Source organism: Microcaecilia unicolor, chromosome 11 (assembly GCF_901765095.1).
Source record: "Microcaecilia unicolor chromosome 11, aMicUni1.1, whole genome shotgun sequence".
In the NCBI taxonomy this organism is placed as follows: domain Eukaryota; kingdom Metazoa; phylum Chordata; class Amphibia; order Gymnophiona; family Siphonopidae; genus Microcaecilia; species Microcaecilia unicolor.
In genome coordinates, this window is record NC_044041.1 from 176,292,127 (window position 1) to 176,310,007 (window position 17,881).

The window sequence follows — 17,881 nt, forward strand, 5'->3', positions numbered from 1 at the left end:
TATTCAATTTCTTCTCTGTAGTAATCACTGAAATTGATTTTCAAACTGGTAAACTGCATGGAATATCACCAAGCAGACAGAGCCCACCCACAGAGCAGTGACTTAATGCTGGAAAAGCAAACTGTATGTACAGAAGCTCTCTTATTTTATTTATTTGCTGCACTTGTATCCCACATTTTCCCACCCATTTGCAGGCTCAGTGTGGCTTACAAAATGTTACGACGACATTCACAAAATGAAAATGGAGGAAAAACCTATTTGATTCCCACACAAATTCACCCATTTCCTTAAGGTGCTCATTTCTGTCAATTCCCTGCTTAAACTGGAAAAAATCCCAGCAAGGCTTGTTCAAGTCAAGTAAAGCCTCTCAACAGAACATGTGATGATGCAAGGTCAAACAACAAGCTAACCAGTTTTGCTTTTCTGAGTGTAGCACACTCCCTCTGCCAGGGCTTTTTTCTTGGATCTGAACTGGGCCACAAAAGAGTAGTAAAGCATATGACTCTTGAAATGGCATTAAAGCATAAGAGTAAACAGCTTAACCCCCCCCCCCCCCCAATCTTGTGCATATAATCAAGATATTTTGCCAAAAAAGGCTCATATTTTAGAGTTGCAATCCTGTGATTAAGCAGGCATTTGCCGAATATGTTCAGTTCCAGTGCTCCAGATACTCAGTGGATTGTGCTGCTCATCAGATTCAAAGAAAAGATGGCGGGAAGGAAAAGGGACTTGATATATACTACCTTTCTGTGTTTTTTTGCAACTACATTCAAAGCGGTATACATATATACAAGTACTTATTTTGTACCTGGGGCAATGGAGGATTAAGTGACTTGCCCAGAGTTACAAAAAGCTGCAGTGGGAATCAAACCCAGTTCCCCAGGATCGAAGTCCACTGCACTAACCACTAGGCGGCTACTCCACTCAAGTAACCTCAAGGGCTCACCCATCTTATACCTTGTTTCTATTCCAGATTTTCCCAAACAGATGTGAGTAATCTGTTTTTAAAAACCACTACCTCCCTAAGTGGCTTGTCCACCAATGCCATAGGCAAAACCGATGGTACACTGTACAGATGACTGTACAGACGCTACAATAACCTCTCACAGCTCCTCAGTTATTTCCACCTAAAGTTTCATGTCTTGCTATTTTTCATAGACTCTAAAAAATCCAGATTTTGATTCAGAAAGAGAATTTGGTCCAGGTGCTCTGGTGTGAGAACCGCCCTTCGGTGCTCAAGCCGTGTGTTAGCAGCTGCAAAGGCCTGCTCAGGTACCACAGCCGTGGCAGGGATGGCAAGGTACTGTCGTGCTAGCTTGGCAACAGCAGGAAAGCGATGTTCGTTGCTACGCCACCAGCAAAGAGGGTTGGTGCTGCGCTTGCAGAGGGGTTCCACAATGTAGTTTTCCAGTTGCTGGTGTATTTCAGGCATGCTCTCTGTTGGATCTTTACCGAGAAGGATGTCATATATACTTTGCGGATGCTCACATGGAGCCCTGTCATTAGCAACCTGGCTGCTCGTTTCACCCACTTCTACCTTGCATTCTGAGGGCAACCAGGGTTGGGTGCTGGTCAAGGACTGCAGATTAAATACCTGTGACAGTATGTTTTTAACTCTGTTATGGAGCTGACTCCTGGCAGCAGGGCTAAGGAACCTTACTTCTTTGAAACGGGGATCCAGAAATGAGGCTACAACAGCAGGGCTTTCCAGCAGCTTTCCGTCATCTGACAGGTCCCAGTGCTGATTGATCTCTGATATGATCTTGCTCACCATTGTCTTGATAATACTACTGGAGTCCTGGCACTGGTGTTCGATGGCTGTCATGATGCCATGCATGCAGGGCAGCAGGGAAGATGTGGATCCATTCTGCTCCTCTTGCAAGAAAGATGTGGCAATCTTGATGGTCCGCATCACTGGCAACAGATCTTGAAGAAGCTTCCATTGGTGATCAGCCAAATTCTGGACCGTTGCTGTGCCTTTGGTGTGCTCTTCCAGAACAGACATAATGGCCCATTTCAGGTCCAGCAGGCTCTCGCACATTTCCAGCGTGGTTATCCAGCGGGAGGGCATGTCTACCACCAATTTCAGCTTTGTCTTACTCATAGTTTCCAGCTTTGTGTTCAGAGAGCAAGTGGCCTTTGCATCCTGCTGGAAATAGCTGATAATGTCTCTGGCTGCAGCCAGGGCCTCTTGCACTGGGTCTGCTTGCAGTGCAGTGCTGATGCAAAGATGCAGCATATATGCAGTGCAGCACAGGCTTGTCCATCCATAGGCATCTTTCAGGACCGGGGAGTTGGCCAACATATTGGACAGCTGGTCATGCATCACACAGAAAACTGATCGGGGGGACAGCTCAAACTCAGCTAAAACAGAGCATAACTTCTCTCCAAGGAAATCATCTCTTTTATGTCCATGCACTGGCTGTGTCTCCAGGATGCACCTTGCCAAGCGCCAGTTGCAGTCAATAAAATTGGCACTAATGGTCAGGTAAGTTTGGCTGGGCTGAGAAGTCCAAAAGTCCAATGACAGGATGATAGCCTGGGCTGTATGTAGATAATGCTCCAAATGTTGCTTGACTACATTGTATTTATGCCATAACATGCTTGCCAACTGCATAGAAGAGGGTATACTAAAACCAGGTTCCAGATAGCCCATCAGAAGCCTAAAGCCTTTGTCTTCTACAACAGACAGAGGATGAAGGTCACGAAAGATCATTTCAAGCACCAAGTCTAGGACCATTTCTGTACGTGGCTCAGAGCAAGAGGGCACTGGGGGCTGGAAAAGGCTGTTTTCTGGAGTCATTTGCCGAGCTCGTTTCCCTAGGCTCTCCTGGCCCAAACAGTCAGATTCTGAGGCAGCTTCCTCTTTCAGCTGTGATAGGGCTGTATCCCGGATGCTGTGCTTCCTCACCAGGTGCTCCCGCATGGTGGTTGTGCTGTTGTGGAAGGACAGCTGTTTCTTGCACACATTGCACTCCACATATGCATCCCCTAGCTTGGTATAGTAATTCCAGACCTTGGACTTACGCCGATCCACAGACAGGGTGGTGCTGGTTCCATCCAGGCTCATGCCTTTCTCTCGTTTCCTGCGTTGGGAAGGCCCCGAGTTGGCTGCCATGTTGTAGGTATGGAATGCCATGGATATCTCCTCTATGAAAAACACAAACAAAATTGGGTTAGTAGGAAATATTGCATGCTTGGCAAAGACTCCCTCAGATTTGTTTAGATTAAGGATCATGGAAGAATGTAACATGATCTGACAAGGCCCAGGGTAGAGTTATAGAATATCATGGTCCTTTTAGACTACTTATTTTGTTTAGGGATGCCCTCTCGGCAGCTTTAAAGGATAGTTTGGGTTCGGATATGTTTCTTATATGTTTTTCTAGAGGGTATAAGTTGGAAGAAACAAGGAGGGGTGTGGGGAAAGGAAAGTTTAGGAATGGTAGGAGGGAAATTATTTTGTGGGGTTTTCATTTTCCTTCTCGGTCACTGTTCCTTCCATTGGAGGACTATAAGAGTAAAAGTGCACTCTAGTTTATTGATGTTCCTATTGTAGGTGCTGGGATAAATAATTGAGGGGGTTGGGGTTTGGTGAGATTAGTACCCTCATCTCTACTATAATAAAAAGCACCTCCAATGTTCTGAAGCTGACTCCGTGGCTTCACTGATGAAGGGTTCGTAAGGTTCGTCTGATTCGTGAATCTGTAAGCATCTCTCTCGGCCCTGCCCTCGTGCCTCTGATAGGTCCGCCGTCCACGACGTCATCACGTTTTGACGTCAAGGGCGGCGGACCTATCACAGGCGTGAGGGTGGGGCCGAGAGAGATGATTACAGATTCACGAATCAGACGAACCTTACCAACCCTTCACTTCAATGAAGCCACGGAGTCAGCTTCACAACGTAGCAGGTGCGTTTGGTTACAATACATAGCTCCATTATTTTTCACCTACACATCGCAGGGTGGCTGCAGGGGGGGTGGGAAAGAGGGGGGGGGGCAACTACACTGGAACTGGGAGGGAGGGAGAGAGGGGGGCAACAACCCTGGAACTGGGTGGGAGGGCGGACCCTGAAACTGGGAGGGAGGGGGCCCCTGGTACACATTCTCACATACACACACACACAGTCTCACTCTGTCACACACACTCACACATTCACTCTCTCTATCACACACACACTCAGAGGAAAACCTTGCTAGCGCCCGTTTCATTTGAGTCCGAAACGGGCCTTTTTTCCTAGTGTATTATGTTATCCTGCTTTATTGTTTTTATAATCTATATAAATAAAATCCCCCCTCAGAGTTCTGAAGCTCACTCCATCTGTGGCAGTGAAGCCCTGAACTCCTGTCCTCCTGGTAGGCTAGGCTACTATTGGGACTACTCACCCTCAGTACTCAGCCACGCCCATCTGCTCCCTATAAAACGCACCCTCAACGTTCTATTGGCTTCTGACGTCACATTATGACGTTGAGGGCGGAGGCGGAGCAATTCACCGCCCTCGCGTCAAATGTTATGACGTTGAGGGCGGAGGCGGAGCAATTCACCAACATCGACGACGGGTGGGTGGGGGGGGGGGGGGGGGGGCCACAGGAAAAACAACTCATACAATGCACCTCCGTTCAGAACTATCTCAGACTGCCAGGTCCCTACAGCCGCTCAGCCTCTCTCCTTACATCACTGCCCCTGGATAAAACCCCGGAGAAGCACAGCCAACGACGTCAAAGGGGAGAGGAGGAGCAGCTGCACAGACGACCAATATGAGATGACTAAAACAAGTTCCCTAACACTCAAAAAAACTAGCGCTTGCATGCTGATGCAGCAAAGGTGTCAAAGGTATGTCCTCAAGAACAAGACGCTGAGACCGCCTGTCAGCCTGATCTCCTTTTGATGAAACTCAGGATTTCTACGAAAAGGTGAAAATGCAGCCTGAACACTGACAACATCGCAAAACAATACACTTAATTCATCTCGAGGGCACCATACGTCTTTCTTTTTACTGTTAGCAACTGCACGAAAATGTCCTCACACGATCATTAATCTGCTTTCTGGCACGAGCCACCAATTAAAAAAAAACACTAAACAGTAGCTACGATCGGGCTAGGAGAGAGGCAGGTCTTTTTCATTGTTGCTGCTGCTTTTCAACACTCAAGCGACGCAGACAGGCTCGGTGATGGTGTCAGCAGACAGGCTGTCCTGAGACCACAGATACGATCAACAGCAGCACACATCACAGAAGGCAGGTCAGAGAAGTTTCTCACAAGGAGTTGATGCCTGGCTGCACCTCAGTAACATCACATGTGGCACACAGAACAAGGAGAGTGGCAGACTCCCTCAAATACAACCCCCCCTCCCACAGCTGCCTCTCACTGCATCTCTAACATCCAAACTAACCTCTCTCTCACTCTCTCTAGAACACACACACACAAGGGACAGGGAGGAGATGAGAGGGGAGGAAAAAAACCATCAGTACACACTCCCTTTCACTATCTCCCTCTCTCTTAACTGCCTATAACTGAGAAATGGCTCAAATGGTTGTGTTCTGCAATGGAACATTTTGCTGCTGTCTTCCCATTTTGAACCCTAGCCTTGCACACTCTCTTTCACAGACACACATACATATACACACTCTCACTCTCTCACTTAAATCACTCTCCAGTCTCTCTTTCACACAGACACACACACACTTTTATTGTCTCTCTCTTCAACACACTCACATACACTTTCTCTGACTCTCTCTCTCTCTCTCACACACACATATACACATTCTCACTACACTTGAGAAAAAAAAACAAACAAACCGTTGTATTCAGACACACACACGCAAGGGACACGGAGGAGATGAGAGGGAAGGAAAAAAAACACCACATGCACACTCTCTCTCACTCTCAACTGCCTATAAGGAGCAACTGACCCTCCACTGTCACAGGGACTACTAGCATCTCTCTCTCTCACACACACACGGGACACGGAGGGGATGGAAGACAAAAAAAGAATCATTGGGTATGGAGGGGACGGCAGGGGAGATAAGGTAACAACTGGCTCAAATGGTTGTGCTCTGCTATGCAAACTTTTGCTGCTGTCTCTTCATTTTGACACTAGCCTCGCACATTCTCTTTCACACAGACACGCACACACACACACACACATATACACACTCTCTCACACAGACACACACACACACACACTTTCTCTGTCTCATACATACACAGACACAAATACATATACACACTCTCACTCTCTCTCTTAACTCACTCTCAGTCACACTTTCACACAGACACACACACTTTCACTGTCTCTGTCTTCCACATACTCACTCTCACACACACACGGCTGGAGTGGGGGCAGAGGAGCGAGGAGAATCGCTGGGTGGCTACAGGGGGGAAAGGGGACAGAGGAGAATCGCTGGGTGCCTGGAAGGGGAGCAGGGGAGATAGAACAATCGCTGAGTGGCTGGAAAGGGGGGCAGGGGACACAGGAGACAGTCTCACTCTCTCTCTCACACACACACACACACATTCTCTCTCTCACACACACACACAGTCACTGTCAAACACACTCTATCAAACATACACACTCCGAGGAAAACCTTGCTAGAGCCCGTTTCATTTCTGTCAGAAACGGGCCTTTTTTACTAGTTTCTTAATAAAAAGATTTCAGAATAGACAATGCCTCTATCATATTCCTCTCTAACTTTTCTTCTAGAGTGTACAAATATGGATCCTTACGTCTCACTTCATAAAACTTAAGGGACAGATTGAATCATTCTGGCAGGCTTGCTCTGGACTGCCTTCACTCTGTTCAAATCCTTTTCAAAGGTATGGCTTCCAGAATTAGCCATAATGCTCTCACTAGTGATTTCTACAAGGGTATTTTATTTTCATCTTTTCTACTGGCAATATCTCTCCCTATTTAACCTAACATTTCTCTGGCTCTCATTAATTGCTTGTCATTCCAGATACGTTTACAATGCAGGTTACCAAAGAAGAAAATATGAGTTTAAAGACTGATTTTGTATAGGGCTTCTATGTGGAGAAACAGTTTGCCGCATGTACAGATGAACAGCCATTTTATAAAAAAACACGTTCAAAAAAGCAGCAACACAGTTTCTGAAAATCTTAAGTGCCAATTTTACAAACTACAGACTAGATTCAGTAAATGGTGCTGAAAAAAATCCATACAAATCGCTATTCTATAAATGGTGCTACTCTATAAACGAATTGTGTGCCGTTTGTAGCATAGCGCTTAGAGACAATTTGGGCACTAAACTTTGGTCACAAGGATTTACCCCAACTAAAACCTGGTGTAATTCCTGGCACGTAAGTTAGATGCAGATTCAGTAATACTACGTGCATCTTGAGTGAATGCCCCTGACCTGCCCATGCCTCTTCCATAGCCACAGCTACTTCTGAGTTGCACACTTTAAGATTTGTTCATGGATCTTTATAGGATAGCGCTTTGCAAGATGTGCATGCAAAGCCAAAATGTTGCCAATTAACACCAACTGATTGCTAGTACCCAATTACTGGCACTAATTGGCTCTGTAGCCAATTTAGTTGCACTCCCATCTCAGGATAGCGCACAATTTTGCATGCGGAAATCTGCACATCATTTATAGAATCCACCCCTATGTGTGTAAACACCAACACATGCAAAAGTGCTAAAGTTTACAAAACTGGACATCCAGGAAATGCCAACTGAGAGCCAAATTTGATATTTAGAGTGATTTAACCAGGCAGGAGAGGCTGGTTAAATTGCACTGCTTGGCCCAAATGCTAATATTCAGCAGCATTTAACCACAAAGTGTCACTGAATATTAGCTCTGACTGCCGCAGCACGTTCCGGTTATTTCTGGGGCGGAGTCAGGGAGGACCCAGAAGTTATCTGACTCCATTGCAATCCTACCTCAATGCTTTAGCCAATTAGTTGGCAAGTCACAAATTAGTACTTAGTCCATCTAAAACAACTTCCTGGTTCACAGGATTTCACCTTACTCCCTCTGTTACCCCTATTCTCTTTCATAGACCAATTCCTACTGTTACTTCCTTTTGCTATCTAGGAAGCATTTTGAACTCCAACCTGACGTTTGCCCCCTCCCGATATCTTCACTTGTAAAAACTGGATTTCTTATTCTTAGGAGACTCAGATCCATTTGAAATTATATTGATTCTAAAGCCTTCAAATATTGGTCTATGCATTTTTAATATCAAGAATAGATTATTGCAAAATACTATTATTGGGGAATCCCTTTGTCTCACAGGCTCCAGACCCTTCAAAAATCGGCAGTCAGACTGTTGTGTAGAGCCCGTAGGTTTGACGCTACCCCACTTCTTGCAAAACTACATAGGTCACTGATTCATTACCAGCTGATTTTCAAACCCTTTGTCTTACCCATAAGGCCCATCATATGTACCTTTCTTTCTCTATATATATTAATAATTTTGTATATTTTTATATATATGGTTTTACTCTAGTCTATCTCTTAACTATATATATACTGTTAGAGTTTTGTTTGATGTACAATTTTCTTATTATTGTTGTTTATTTGAACTTATGTTTTTAAATATTTATTGTTTTTAGACTCCTGAGGCAGGCCTTTTGGCCGAAACACAGTTTTCTGTGTCTGTGTCGAGTCATTGAATAAAGTGGTTCTTTGAAATCTTATCTCCTGTTCTCCCGGAGTCATTGGTCCATTTCCCACTCTCTTTCTGTGACTTTCTTTCCTTGTCATTTCTTACACCCCCAGTCACAACCTAAGATCATTAGATGCTAATTGCCCATCCCTCACCTTGCCTTGAATGGCTCACTGCATTTTTGTTTATGGCCCCGAAGACATGGAATGATCTTCCCGCTATAATTAGAGTGGAAACCTCTTTTCCAAAAATGTAAGCAACTTTTAAAAGCTCATTTTTTTCAGTTAGCATTTGGAGAGACTCTCTCCGTTACCTAAGAGAGAAGACTATTTCTTCCTTTTTTCAGTGATTGTTGTAGGGTCACGGCCTATCCTTGCTGAAGTTGACACCTCATATTCCCTACCTCCATTTCTCACCCATTGAATGAATGATTTCTGTCCTGTTAAATTGGCGTTCCTTTTATTTCTTTTAATTTATGGATTTTATTTTGTAAACCGCTTTGACCAACTCTGCTGTAGTAGTGATATATCAAATCAAACATATAAACGGCGAGTGACCGTACTCACTCGCAAATGTGCAGTAGAGACTTCCCTTTCTGTCCCACCCCCGCGTCAATACGTGATGACGGGGGGGGGGGGGGGGGGCGGGACAGAGAGGGAAACTGCGCAAAGGGGAGGGAACCGCCGAGGTCGCCACCCGCTCCCCCCTCCCCCCCGAGGTCGCCGCCACTGGTACCCCCCCTCCCCCCGAGGTCGCCGCCACTGGTACCCCCCCCCCCCGGAGTCGCCGCTGCCGCTGCCGCCAACCCTCCACCCAGCCCGTCTCTTCGCTATTCAACTTACATCTCCGCAGCAGGCAGATCAGCTGAGCTGCCGTTGGCCTTCCTTCCCTGCCTGTGTCCCGCCCTCGCCGATGTTACGTCACACGAGGGCGGGACACAGGCAGAGAAGAAAGGCCGACAGGAGTTCAGCTGATCTGCCTGCTGCGGAGATGTAAGTTGAATAGCGAAGAGCCGGGCCAGGTGGAGGGGTGGTGGCGACTCGGGGGGGGGGGGGGGGGGGGGGCAGCGGCGACCTACTAGCCTGTTTTAACGGGCTCAACGGCTAGTATTTTAATAAACTATTCATGCACTACTGATATTCAGCGCTTAAAAATCTAACTAGGCAAGTAGGACTCGATAAAATGCAATCCTGACTAGTTATCCAGGTATTACCACTGAATTATCAGCTGGACCCAGATAACTTCTGGCGGCCCGCAAAGACACAGATTAGACCTGGTACTGCATATCTAGATCTAATCCAGCCCATAGCAGTCAGTGTTTAAAAAATGCTGATTGCTACAAACTGAATATAGCCACTTCTATTTTTTGAACTTTTACCGTTGTTTTAAACACCAAAGAGATAATTACAATTGCTCCCTCAATCACTGGCGTAAACTTCAGGTTACATTTCACCTTTACTTAATATACTGCAAATAGCCAATACATCTAAGTGGGTTACAAAACAGTAATTGTAAATTATGGAGGGGAAAAGGGAGAGAGATATATAAGATCTTTTATGGATCATATATCTTTGTTAACTTACCTGACAGTTTTGTTTGTCAACTCGATCTAATTATTTACTACATTTGGGTTTTCCGGCTGTCAGTCGGATCCACTTTAAGCGTTTCCATGACAGCTCTTTTAGTTATATTGCAGCTAGAAATATGGAGTGTTGATTCATATTTTAATTTAGACAATCTTTTAAAACGTTATTGTTTGACAAATATTTCTGAATACGTAGATCTTTTAATGGTATTTGAATCTTAGTGCAACCCGCTTTGATAGCAGTTGGATTTAAGCAGGATGTAACAGCTGGAAATGGAATGGAAATCAGGTCATTATAAGGCCTGGGAAAAAGGGTATTTTTACCACAATAACCTACTTTTAAGGGAGGGAGTGGAGAAAAGAGACAAGTGAATCCAAGGGGGAGTAGCTGCTTAGAGACCATAAAAAACAATGGATTAATATGGAAAATCATGTTGTTGAAGAGGGGAAAGCCAGCAAAAAGAAACATGTTTTTAATAGGGTCTTAGATTTCAAAAAAGACAACTCAGAGTGAAGGCACAGAGGAAATGAATTCCAATGTGTGGTGTTGCGTCTACCTCGGGGTTCTTTGGCCTCCTTAGAGTTGCACTTGATGCCTGGGCTCTATTTACGGCATAGAGCATTTGGAGTCCCTCCAGGGGTGGCAACTTTAAAAAACAAACAAACAAACAAACAAACAGGACACCAGTCTTGGCTGAACTTTTCAGCCTTCTGAGCTTTTAACTTCAGTTCCAGGCTATATTATTCAAACAACCAAAAAATATCCACTTAAGAAAATAAAGTCTTTATGTTTTGGGACAATCTTATTTTATCCAGTGCCTTTGAACAATTCCTTGGCTGCTGTCTCACAGTTCCTCCAAAAACAAAACTTTGGGCTTTAATTCAGCCTATCACAGTCACCAACCAGGTAGAGTCAAAGCAGTTAAAATTCCTTTATTATGTTCTGGCAGCATCAAGTAAAACAGCAAAATATCCCGCTCTTTCTTTAAAAAGGGGACTTTTAAGTTCAGACAGCCAGAGGGCTTCCCCTTTGGTTATAGTTCTATCAATTTAAGTAACAGGGGTAGGCTTATTTGTTCCTTGTTCAAGAAAGGCTTGTCACAGTCTTGGCAGAGGCCTCCAGAGTCACGGCCCTGAGATCCCCTGTGATGCCTTTCACCTCCACAAGTCTTTTGGAGAGCTGTTCCTCTCTTTCTTTCTCTTGAGAGTTCCCCTATCCCCTTCCCCCCTGGAGCTTTCAACAGTACCAACTTCCTGCTCCTTTTATTTTGAAGCAGGAAGCTTCCTAAGTAGGGGACCTTCCTTTTAATTTCCCCCTTCTCCCCGTTACTTGGAAAACAAGAAGGTTTAGGGAGACCATTCCTTTTCCTTCTCCCTTAATGTAAAATTCCCTCTCTCTTTCTCTTATATAACCCCCCCCTTTCCCTCTCACCTGTCAAAATACAATAACGCACTGGTTCCTCCCACAAGAAAAAACTGGGGAAGAAAGGCAAAACCAACACACCTTTAACAATGGGTTAAAGCTGGGGAGCTTTGGGTAAAACATATGTCCATTTTTTCTGGTTCTGTTTTAAATGGGGTCCCGGAGTCTGTTGCTTCTCCCTGTTCTAACTACTCCATTCTCTCTGCCCCGGCTGCAGCGTCTTTCTGCTCTTTCACAGGGACCTCCTCCCTCCTTATTATATTTCTCTCTGAGCCATGGATACTGGGTAAGAAGCCTTTCCTGGGCCGGCCACAGGGAATTTTCCTCCCCTTTCAAGTAAGCTTTGGGGAGACTGTCAGCCAGTTCCTTTTCCCTCCCCTCCGGGCTTTTTCACCAACTCCTGTTCCTTTCTCTGCTGTGCTGGGGAAAAGATACAAGCTGCTTAACTCTTCATCCTTTTCCTTTGGCTATGAGAGGAGAGTTATCATAGTGGGTGCAATGACACTATCCAAAGAAGCTGTAAAGCTAATGCCTATATTTCCCTCAGCGCAAGTGTAAATGTTAACTTTGAGTTTGCTTGTTTGTTTTAGGATGGATGTATTGCCTTCACAGAGTGGGAAATAAACATATTTTTCAGTGCTGCCCAAAACAGGACCACAACACACCTCCTTCAAAACTGTACATGTGGTGAATCTACATGTGCAAGTAGCAGCTGCTTTTCTAAAATCAGTATTTGAATGCAGGGGCACTTACACATACGAATGCCATGAAACCTTCTACGTGACCTCCTTAATGTTATAAATTATTTTCTTATCCATCGTTGCTGATTGTGGTTATTCAGGTGTACAGGGTATCAGTGTTGGCACAGTGACAGACAGGAAGTCACTAGAAAATGTGGTTCAGTTCCATCCATTCCACCCTAGGTATTTCATTTCATCTATGGATTCTAATACTGGAATAGTAGGAGGTGCTGTAGAGGAGGACTGAGGTACATTGATAAGAGTTTGTGCAGATATAGTGATGATGGGGGTCATGTAGGTATGTAATTAGCAGATACAGCATGTCACTGTATTGTGTATTGGCAGTGTGTGTATGGGGAGTCTCAATAATGACACAGCATAAGTATGTAAATTAAAAAAATATATAGTTTAGTGTTAGGGGAGGGGAAAACTTTATATTTTTCTGCTTTTCATGCAACACCATTCTATCCACATGAAAGAGCACCTCCTAAGAACTGCTTTACCTTCTACTGTCTGCAAATAGGGCTGGGTAAGCAAGGAGAGCTGATGATCTTCTGGAGCTTCTTCCAATGGCCGCTGACTTGCTCCATCCTCCCCGCATTTCACTCCTTTGTGCAGGAACTCGGACACTCTCTGGGAACTGAGATCTGCCATTTAGCACCTAATGGTATTCACAGAGAAAACATTAAAACAATTTAATTTAAAATTTATATTCCGTTTTATATAAAGCGGGTTACAAAATACAAACAATAAAAAAAAATACAAACAGCTTAGACAAAAAAAGATCCTATCCAAAGACCAGCACTACAGGAAAAACCAAGTCATACTTCACTTCATCTTATCCTATTTCTGAATAAGCCCTCCTGCAGATTCATATAGGAGCAACCATCTACAAGTGTCAGAAGAGTTCACCATCCTCTTCCAGTTCTTGGACACTATAAAGTCTATGTACTCTCATAGCGGTAGCTTTAATTCATAGGATATTTTTTTTAATATATTTTTCAACTGACATCCTGGTGAAGTTCAGAGGCGTGTTAAAAAAAAAACGACGACAACAACACAACCACCTGCAATGAGATGAAATCATGCATGGACGCATATCTAGAACCTCTTTATTAAACAATGTTATAGATACATTGCAAAACTGATCTCTGGTAATTGCAAAAGGCAGTACAGTAAAAAGTGCAATAAATACAAACAGGCCGATCTCCCCAGCCCATCCCAATACCTTTAAGTGCAGTGTGAAAAGCAGCAAAAAGAACATTCCTCTATATATTACACCATGTATGGAATTCAGTAGTGTCCCATGACCGGGTAAAGCTAGGACCAAAGAGAACAGCCTTATACATACGTGCAGCTGTTAAGCAAAGAGACGAGGAGCGTGTTGACAAATATTGCCGAGCCTGAGCACTACAGCATAATTTCAGCGACTGCAGAGAGGGTAGAGGATGACGTCACCGCCGCCCAGCTGTGCCCGGCCATGTCTAACCTTTCCTCTGCAAGTCTTCGCGTTAGGACTCCTTTTAACAAGGAGGTTAGATTGAGAACAGGAGATGATATGAGCCTACCTAGCCCATCATATGGGCCGAAGCCAGCAGGCGGAGCTTGCCACCATTTTTGCTTCACTCCCCCAAAACAATAGTGAACGGTATTGAAAACAATAGGAAAAGATTATTAGAAATAATGGACTGCCTATGTGTGGTCCATCTGTAAAAAGTCAAATGCTGTTCCATTTGGACACGCAGTACCTTAAAAGGTGGAAGACAAAAGATTTTTTTTTTTACTTATTTGACGGCTTTTTAATTTATTTGAAAGCTTCCCATATGTAGATATAAATATCATTAAATAAAAATGGGGAATATCACTAAACAGCTAAAAAAATTATTGCAGCTGGTAGAAACAGCAGTTGTAAACTCTGTATTTTGTGCTAATTTTTCTTCACTGTTCTATACAATACAGATGGCCAAATTTCAGTGAGGATATCCTGTTTCCTGATGGGTTCATCTTAGCTGTTGTTGTAATCTGCCTTGGGAAGCCTGGTGTTATAAAGATGGAATATATTGAAATTAAATGGAAGTAAAATTAAACTGTCCTTTCATTGGGGCACACGGAATCACATCTTCACTTCATCTGTTTTGTAGAAGTTTGCATGTTAGATACTCAAATGGATTATTCAGTTTTGAGCATGTTTCAGGGGCAAGTGGTTTTATAAGTCAAAATAAAAATAAATATTTTGTTTCATGCACATCTATTGTGTTTAAACATAATTAAATGGGCTATAAGCCCCTAATGCTGTCCATTGGTTTTCTTATATTTTGTTCTTGTGATGACTTATACTGTGCCAAAACTGACAACTCTTTTCTATCTGGCCGATATTAAAAGGAGTTCATTGTGAACACTATCCACCATAAAAGGTTATTTTGTGGCTGTAAATGAGGAATTGTGATATTGAATAAATAAGTATATGTTTTTGTTTCTAGTCATGCATCCAAAGGTTATATAATCCTTTCAAGAAAGCCAGTTAACTGTTTAACGTCTTAGTGGACTATAACCACAGGGGCATGGTATGGTATGGTCGCATTTTCAATATGGTAATACCAGAGCCCAGCTAATGAACAGGTAGGTTATTTTGAGTTAGTCTTCACTGGGCCAAATTTGCTTTCCTTGTGCCCTCACCATTCCCTCATTATTCCCCCCTGTGAAATAGTAGTAATAAAAAAGGCAAGTGCATTTTTATAATATACCACTGCATTTCACAAAACAAAAGGCGCCAGTTCCCACATGCCATCTTTTCTTGTGATGTAGGCACAGGAAAAAAAAAAAAGATGTTAAATGCTTCCAGGTTTCAACCTAATTAATGTGGGGTTTTTTTTTTTAAATGGTACTTATAAATAAGTCTGATTGTTAAGCGTTTGCAAGATCCCAAGAAAGTTTAATTCACTTTATGCTTCTCTTGTTTTATTTCTATTTATTACTTTTAAAAGTGGGCTAACACAGCTACCCTACCACTTAATAATGATGAAATCTTTCAATCATTAAGGTAATCGTGGCTTTTTAATGTCATTATGCTTCACCAGAGGGTGACTAAAACATAGTTGAGTAATGGGACGGTGTAAAAGCCAGATCTCTGGGATCTCTTATCTCTATCTCCTTGAGGTTAAATGAGGGGGCATGGTATGAGCTTATCTGGCCCACAGGAGACATACAACTATAAAGTTGAAGCCGGGTTCCCCTGTAGCAGCCATCTCGGTTTGTCAAAAACAGCAGCACACACGAGGACTTGAGTTCTTCTTTTTTTTTTTTTTTAGTGAGGAAGGCTACAGTCCAAACAGCCCAAACTCTGGGAGGAAAGGGACAACGGGATGAGGCAGAGACCCAGGCCACCAAGTATGCCCCTAAAGTTAGCACAGAGCCCAAACACCCCTAAGCTCAACTGGCCAAAAAGCCCAGGAGCAGACTCAAGAGACGAATCCAGGAGCTGCAGAGACACTGTCTACCACCTGCTAGAGATATACTGAAGTGAAGGAGGAGCTGACCATCTGGTATCCATGCCTTCAGTTTTGTGATCTCTATGTCCACTCCAATGAAAACCACAATACAGCACTGGAAATAACAAAGCAGCTTCTGGAGCACTGACAAATGTATTTGAAAATAACTCCCCCATCCCCAGACCCTCGAAAATGCCACAGCCCCCACAACTTTTATATCTCCCCCCCCCCCCCCCCCCCAAACAAGTGAGAATGCAAATCTACTTTGCTATTGTTTTTGACAAACCGAGATGGCTGCTGAAGGGGGAACCGGCTTCAACTTTAAAGTCATACCGTCTCCTGTGGACCAGATAAGCTCATATCATGTCCCCTCATTTGACCTCAAGGAGACAGAGAGAAGAGTTTTCAGCTTTGGCACTGTATAAGTCATCAGAAGACCAAAATACAAAAAAAACTAATGGACTGCATTAGGGGCTTATAGCCCATTTAGTTATGTTTAAACAAAAGAGATTTGCATGAAACAAAATATTTATTTTTATTTTGACTTATAAAACCACTTGTCCCTGAAACAAGTTCAAAACAGAATAATCTATTTGTGTATCTAAAAGGTAAACTTCTACAAAACAGATGAAGATGTGATTCCATGTGCCCCAATGAATGGAATTTAATTCTACTTCCATTTAATTTCAATATATTCCATCATCTTTATAACACCAGGCTTCCCAAGGCAGATTACAACAGTTAAGATGAACCCATCAGGAAACAGGATATCGTCACTGAAATCTGGCCATCTGTATTGTATAGAATAGTGAAGCACAAACTACAGAGTTTATAATTGCTGTTTCTACCAACTACAGTAATTTTAAAGATGTTTTAGTGATAGTCAATTGTTATTTCTTTTCTCCTCCACTTTTAAGGCCCTACCTATCCAACTGAAACAGCTTTAGCTTATAGGTTTGCTTGCTTTGTTTTGAGTGACTGTCAATGACGGCTGCGTGGGGGAGTGGAAACAGAGATTAACCAAATGGCTTCCTTGCTTACAGATAGGCTCACTTCCTTAACCTCCTCCTTCAAGACTCACCACGGAAAGACAAGACTAGAGAACTGCAGCGCTGAGTTATGGCTGGTGATCGCTGCATACTATAAGCAACGGCGGCCCAATACAATGTGTAGTACTTAACAGATTCAGATTCACGCCCCCTGTGACGTAATGTTACCTTCTGACAAATTTACGTCTGCACGGGGCTCGCCACGTGTAAGCAGGACGAAATTGGTTGGTACGCAAATAGGAGGGTCCAGGAAAATAATCCCCAGCGTTAAATACATCAACAGTCTTCTTAAAAAAAAAATGTATATATATAGCCGGGTTTTGTAATTGAATCCGGGAGAATCCCGCTGTATTCGTCTTTTACCTTTTTGCCGTCGAGTAATCTTTTTTAAACAGCTACTATCAGGTGCTTAAGCATTACGACTATATATAGTGTATAAACATTAAAAAACTGCAATCGCAAAACAAGAAACAACTATGATGCAATCCCCTTCATTTGAGGAACCCAAGGATCGGGGCTCTAGCACACAGGTCTGACAGCGGCGTAGCCAGACCTCAACGGGAGTGGGGCTAGAGTGTAAGTGGGGTGGGGGGCACATTTTAGGCCGCCGCTGCTGCTGTCGATGTGAGGGTACCTTGGCTGGCGGGGGTCCCCAACCCCCGCCAGCTGAAGCGTTTGCCTGTCCCGCGCTGGATCCTGGTCCGTATTGCCTGTTTTCAGAACCCTGCACGCTCGTGTCAATGAAACTGAGCATGCGCGAGCATATAGATTTGTTAGGGTCACATGCTGAGAGAGTAGTGTAAATTAGGTGGATCACGTGTCAGGGGAGAGCTTGCGCCGCCTGTGTCATCGGGTCTATCGCGCATGCTCAGTTTCATTAAAACGAGAGTATGCACGGAGCATATGGATTTGTTAGGGTCACATGCTGAGGGAGTAGTGTATATTAGGTGGATCACGTGTCAGGGGAGAG

The 17,881-nt window shown here is 43.7% G+C and overlaps 1 protein-coding gene across 7 annotated transcripts; it reads right to left on the bottom strand.

Moving 5' to 3' along the window:
* Positions 1–840: 840 nt before the first annotated feature.
* LOC115479862 (zinc finger BED domain-containing protein 1-like) lies at positions 841–17,632 on the bottom strand. 7 transcript variants are annotated; one of them, XM_030218132.1, is made up of 4 exons: positions 17,275–17,632; positions 13,603–13,694; positions 12,878–13,035; positions 841–3,150 (listed from the first exon to the last, which is right to left on the bottom strand). In XM_030218132.1, the coding sequence occupies exons 3-4, from the start codon at positions 13,026–13,028 to the stop codon at positions 1,136–1,138; spliced, it is 2,166 nt and encodes a 721-aa protein (XP_030073992.1). In that variant the 5' UTR covers positions 13,029–13,035; positions 13,603–13,694; positions 17,275–17,632; the 3' UTR covers positions 841–1,135. The 7 variants fall into 7 exon arrangements, with proteins under 7 accessions (XP_030073992.1, XP_030073995.1, XP_030073993.1 ...); XM_030218135.1 differs by lacking the exon at positions 13,603–13,694 and having other exon boundaries at positions 17,510–17,632; XM_030218133.1 differs by lacking the exon at positions 13,603–13,694.
* Between the last annotated feature and the right edge of the window lie 249 nt (positions 17,633–17,881).

Excerpts from the sequence above, each read along its gene's own strand:
- LOC115479862 (XM_030218135.1), bottom strand. The coding sequence starts at position 13,028 with ATGGCAGATCTCAGTTCCCAGAGAGTGTCCGAGTTCCTGCACAAAGGA. Across the intron at positions 3,151-12,877 it reads CTATTTGCAGACAGTAGAAG|AGGAGATATCCATGGCATTC; the intron begins GTAAAGCAGTTC and ends TGTTTTTCATAG.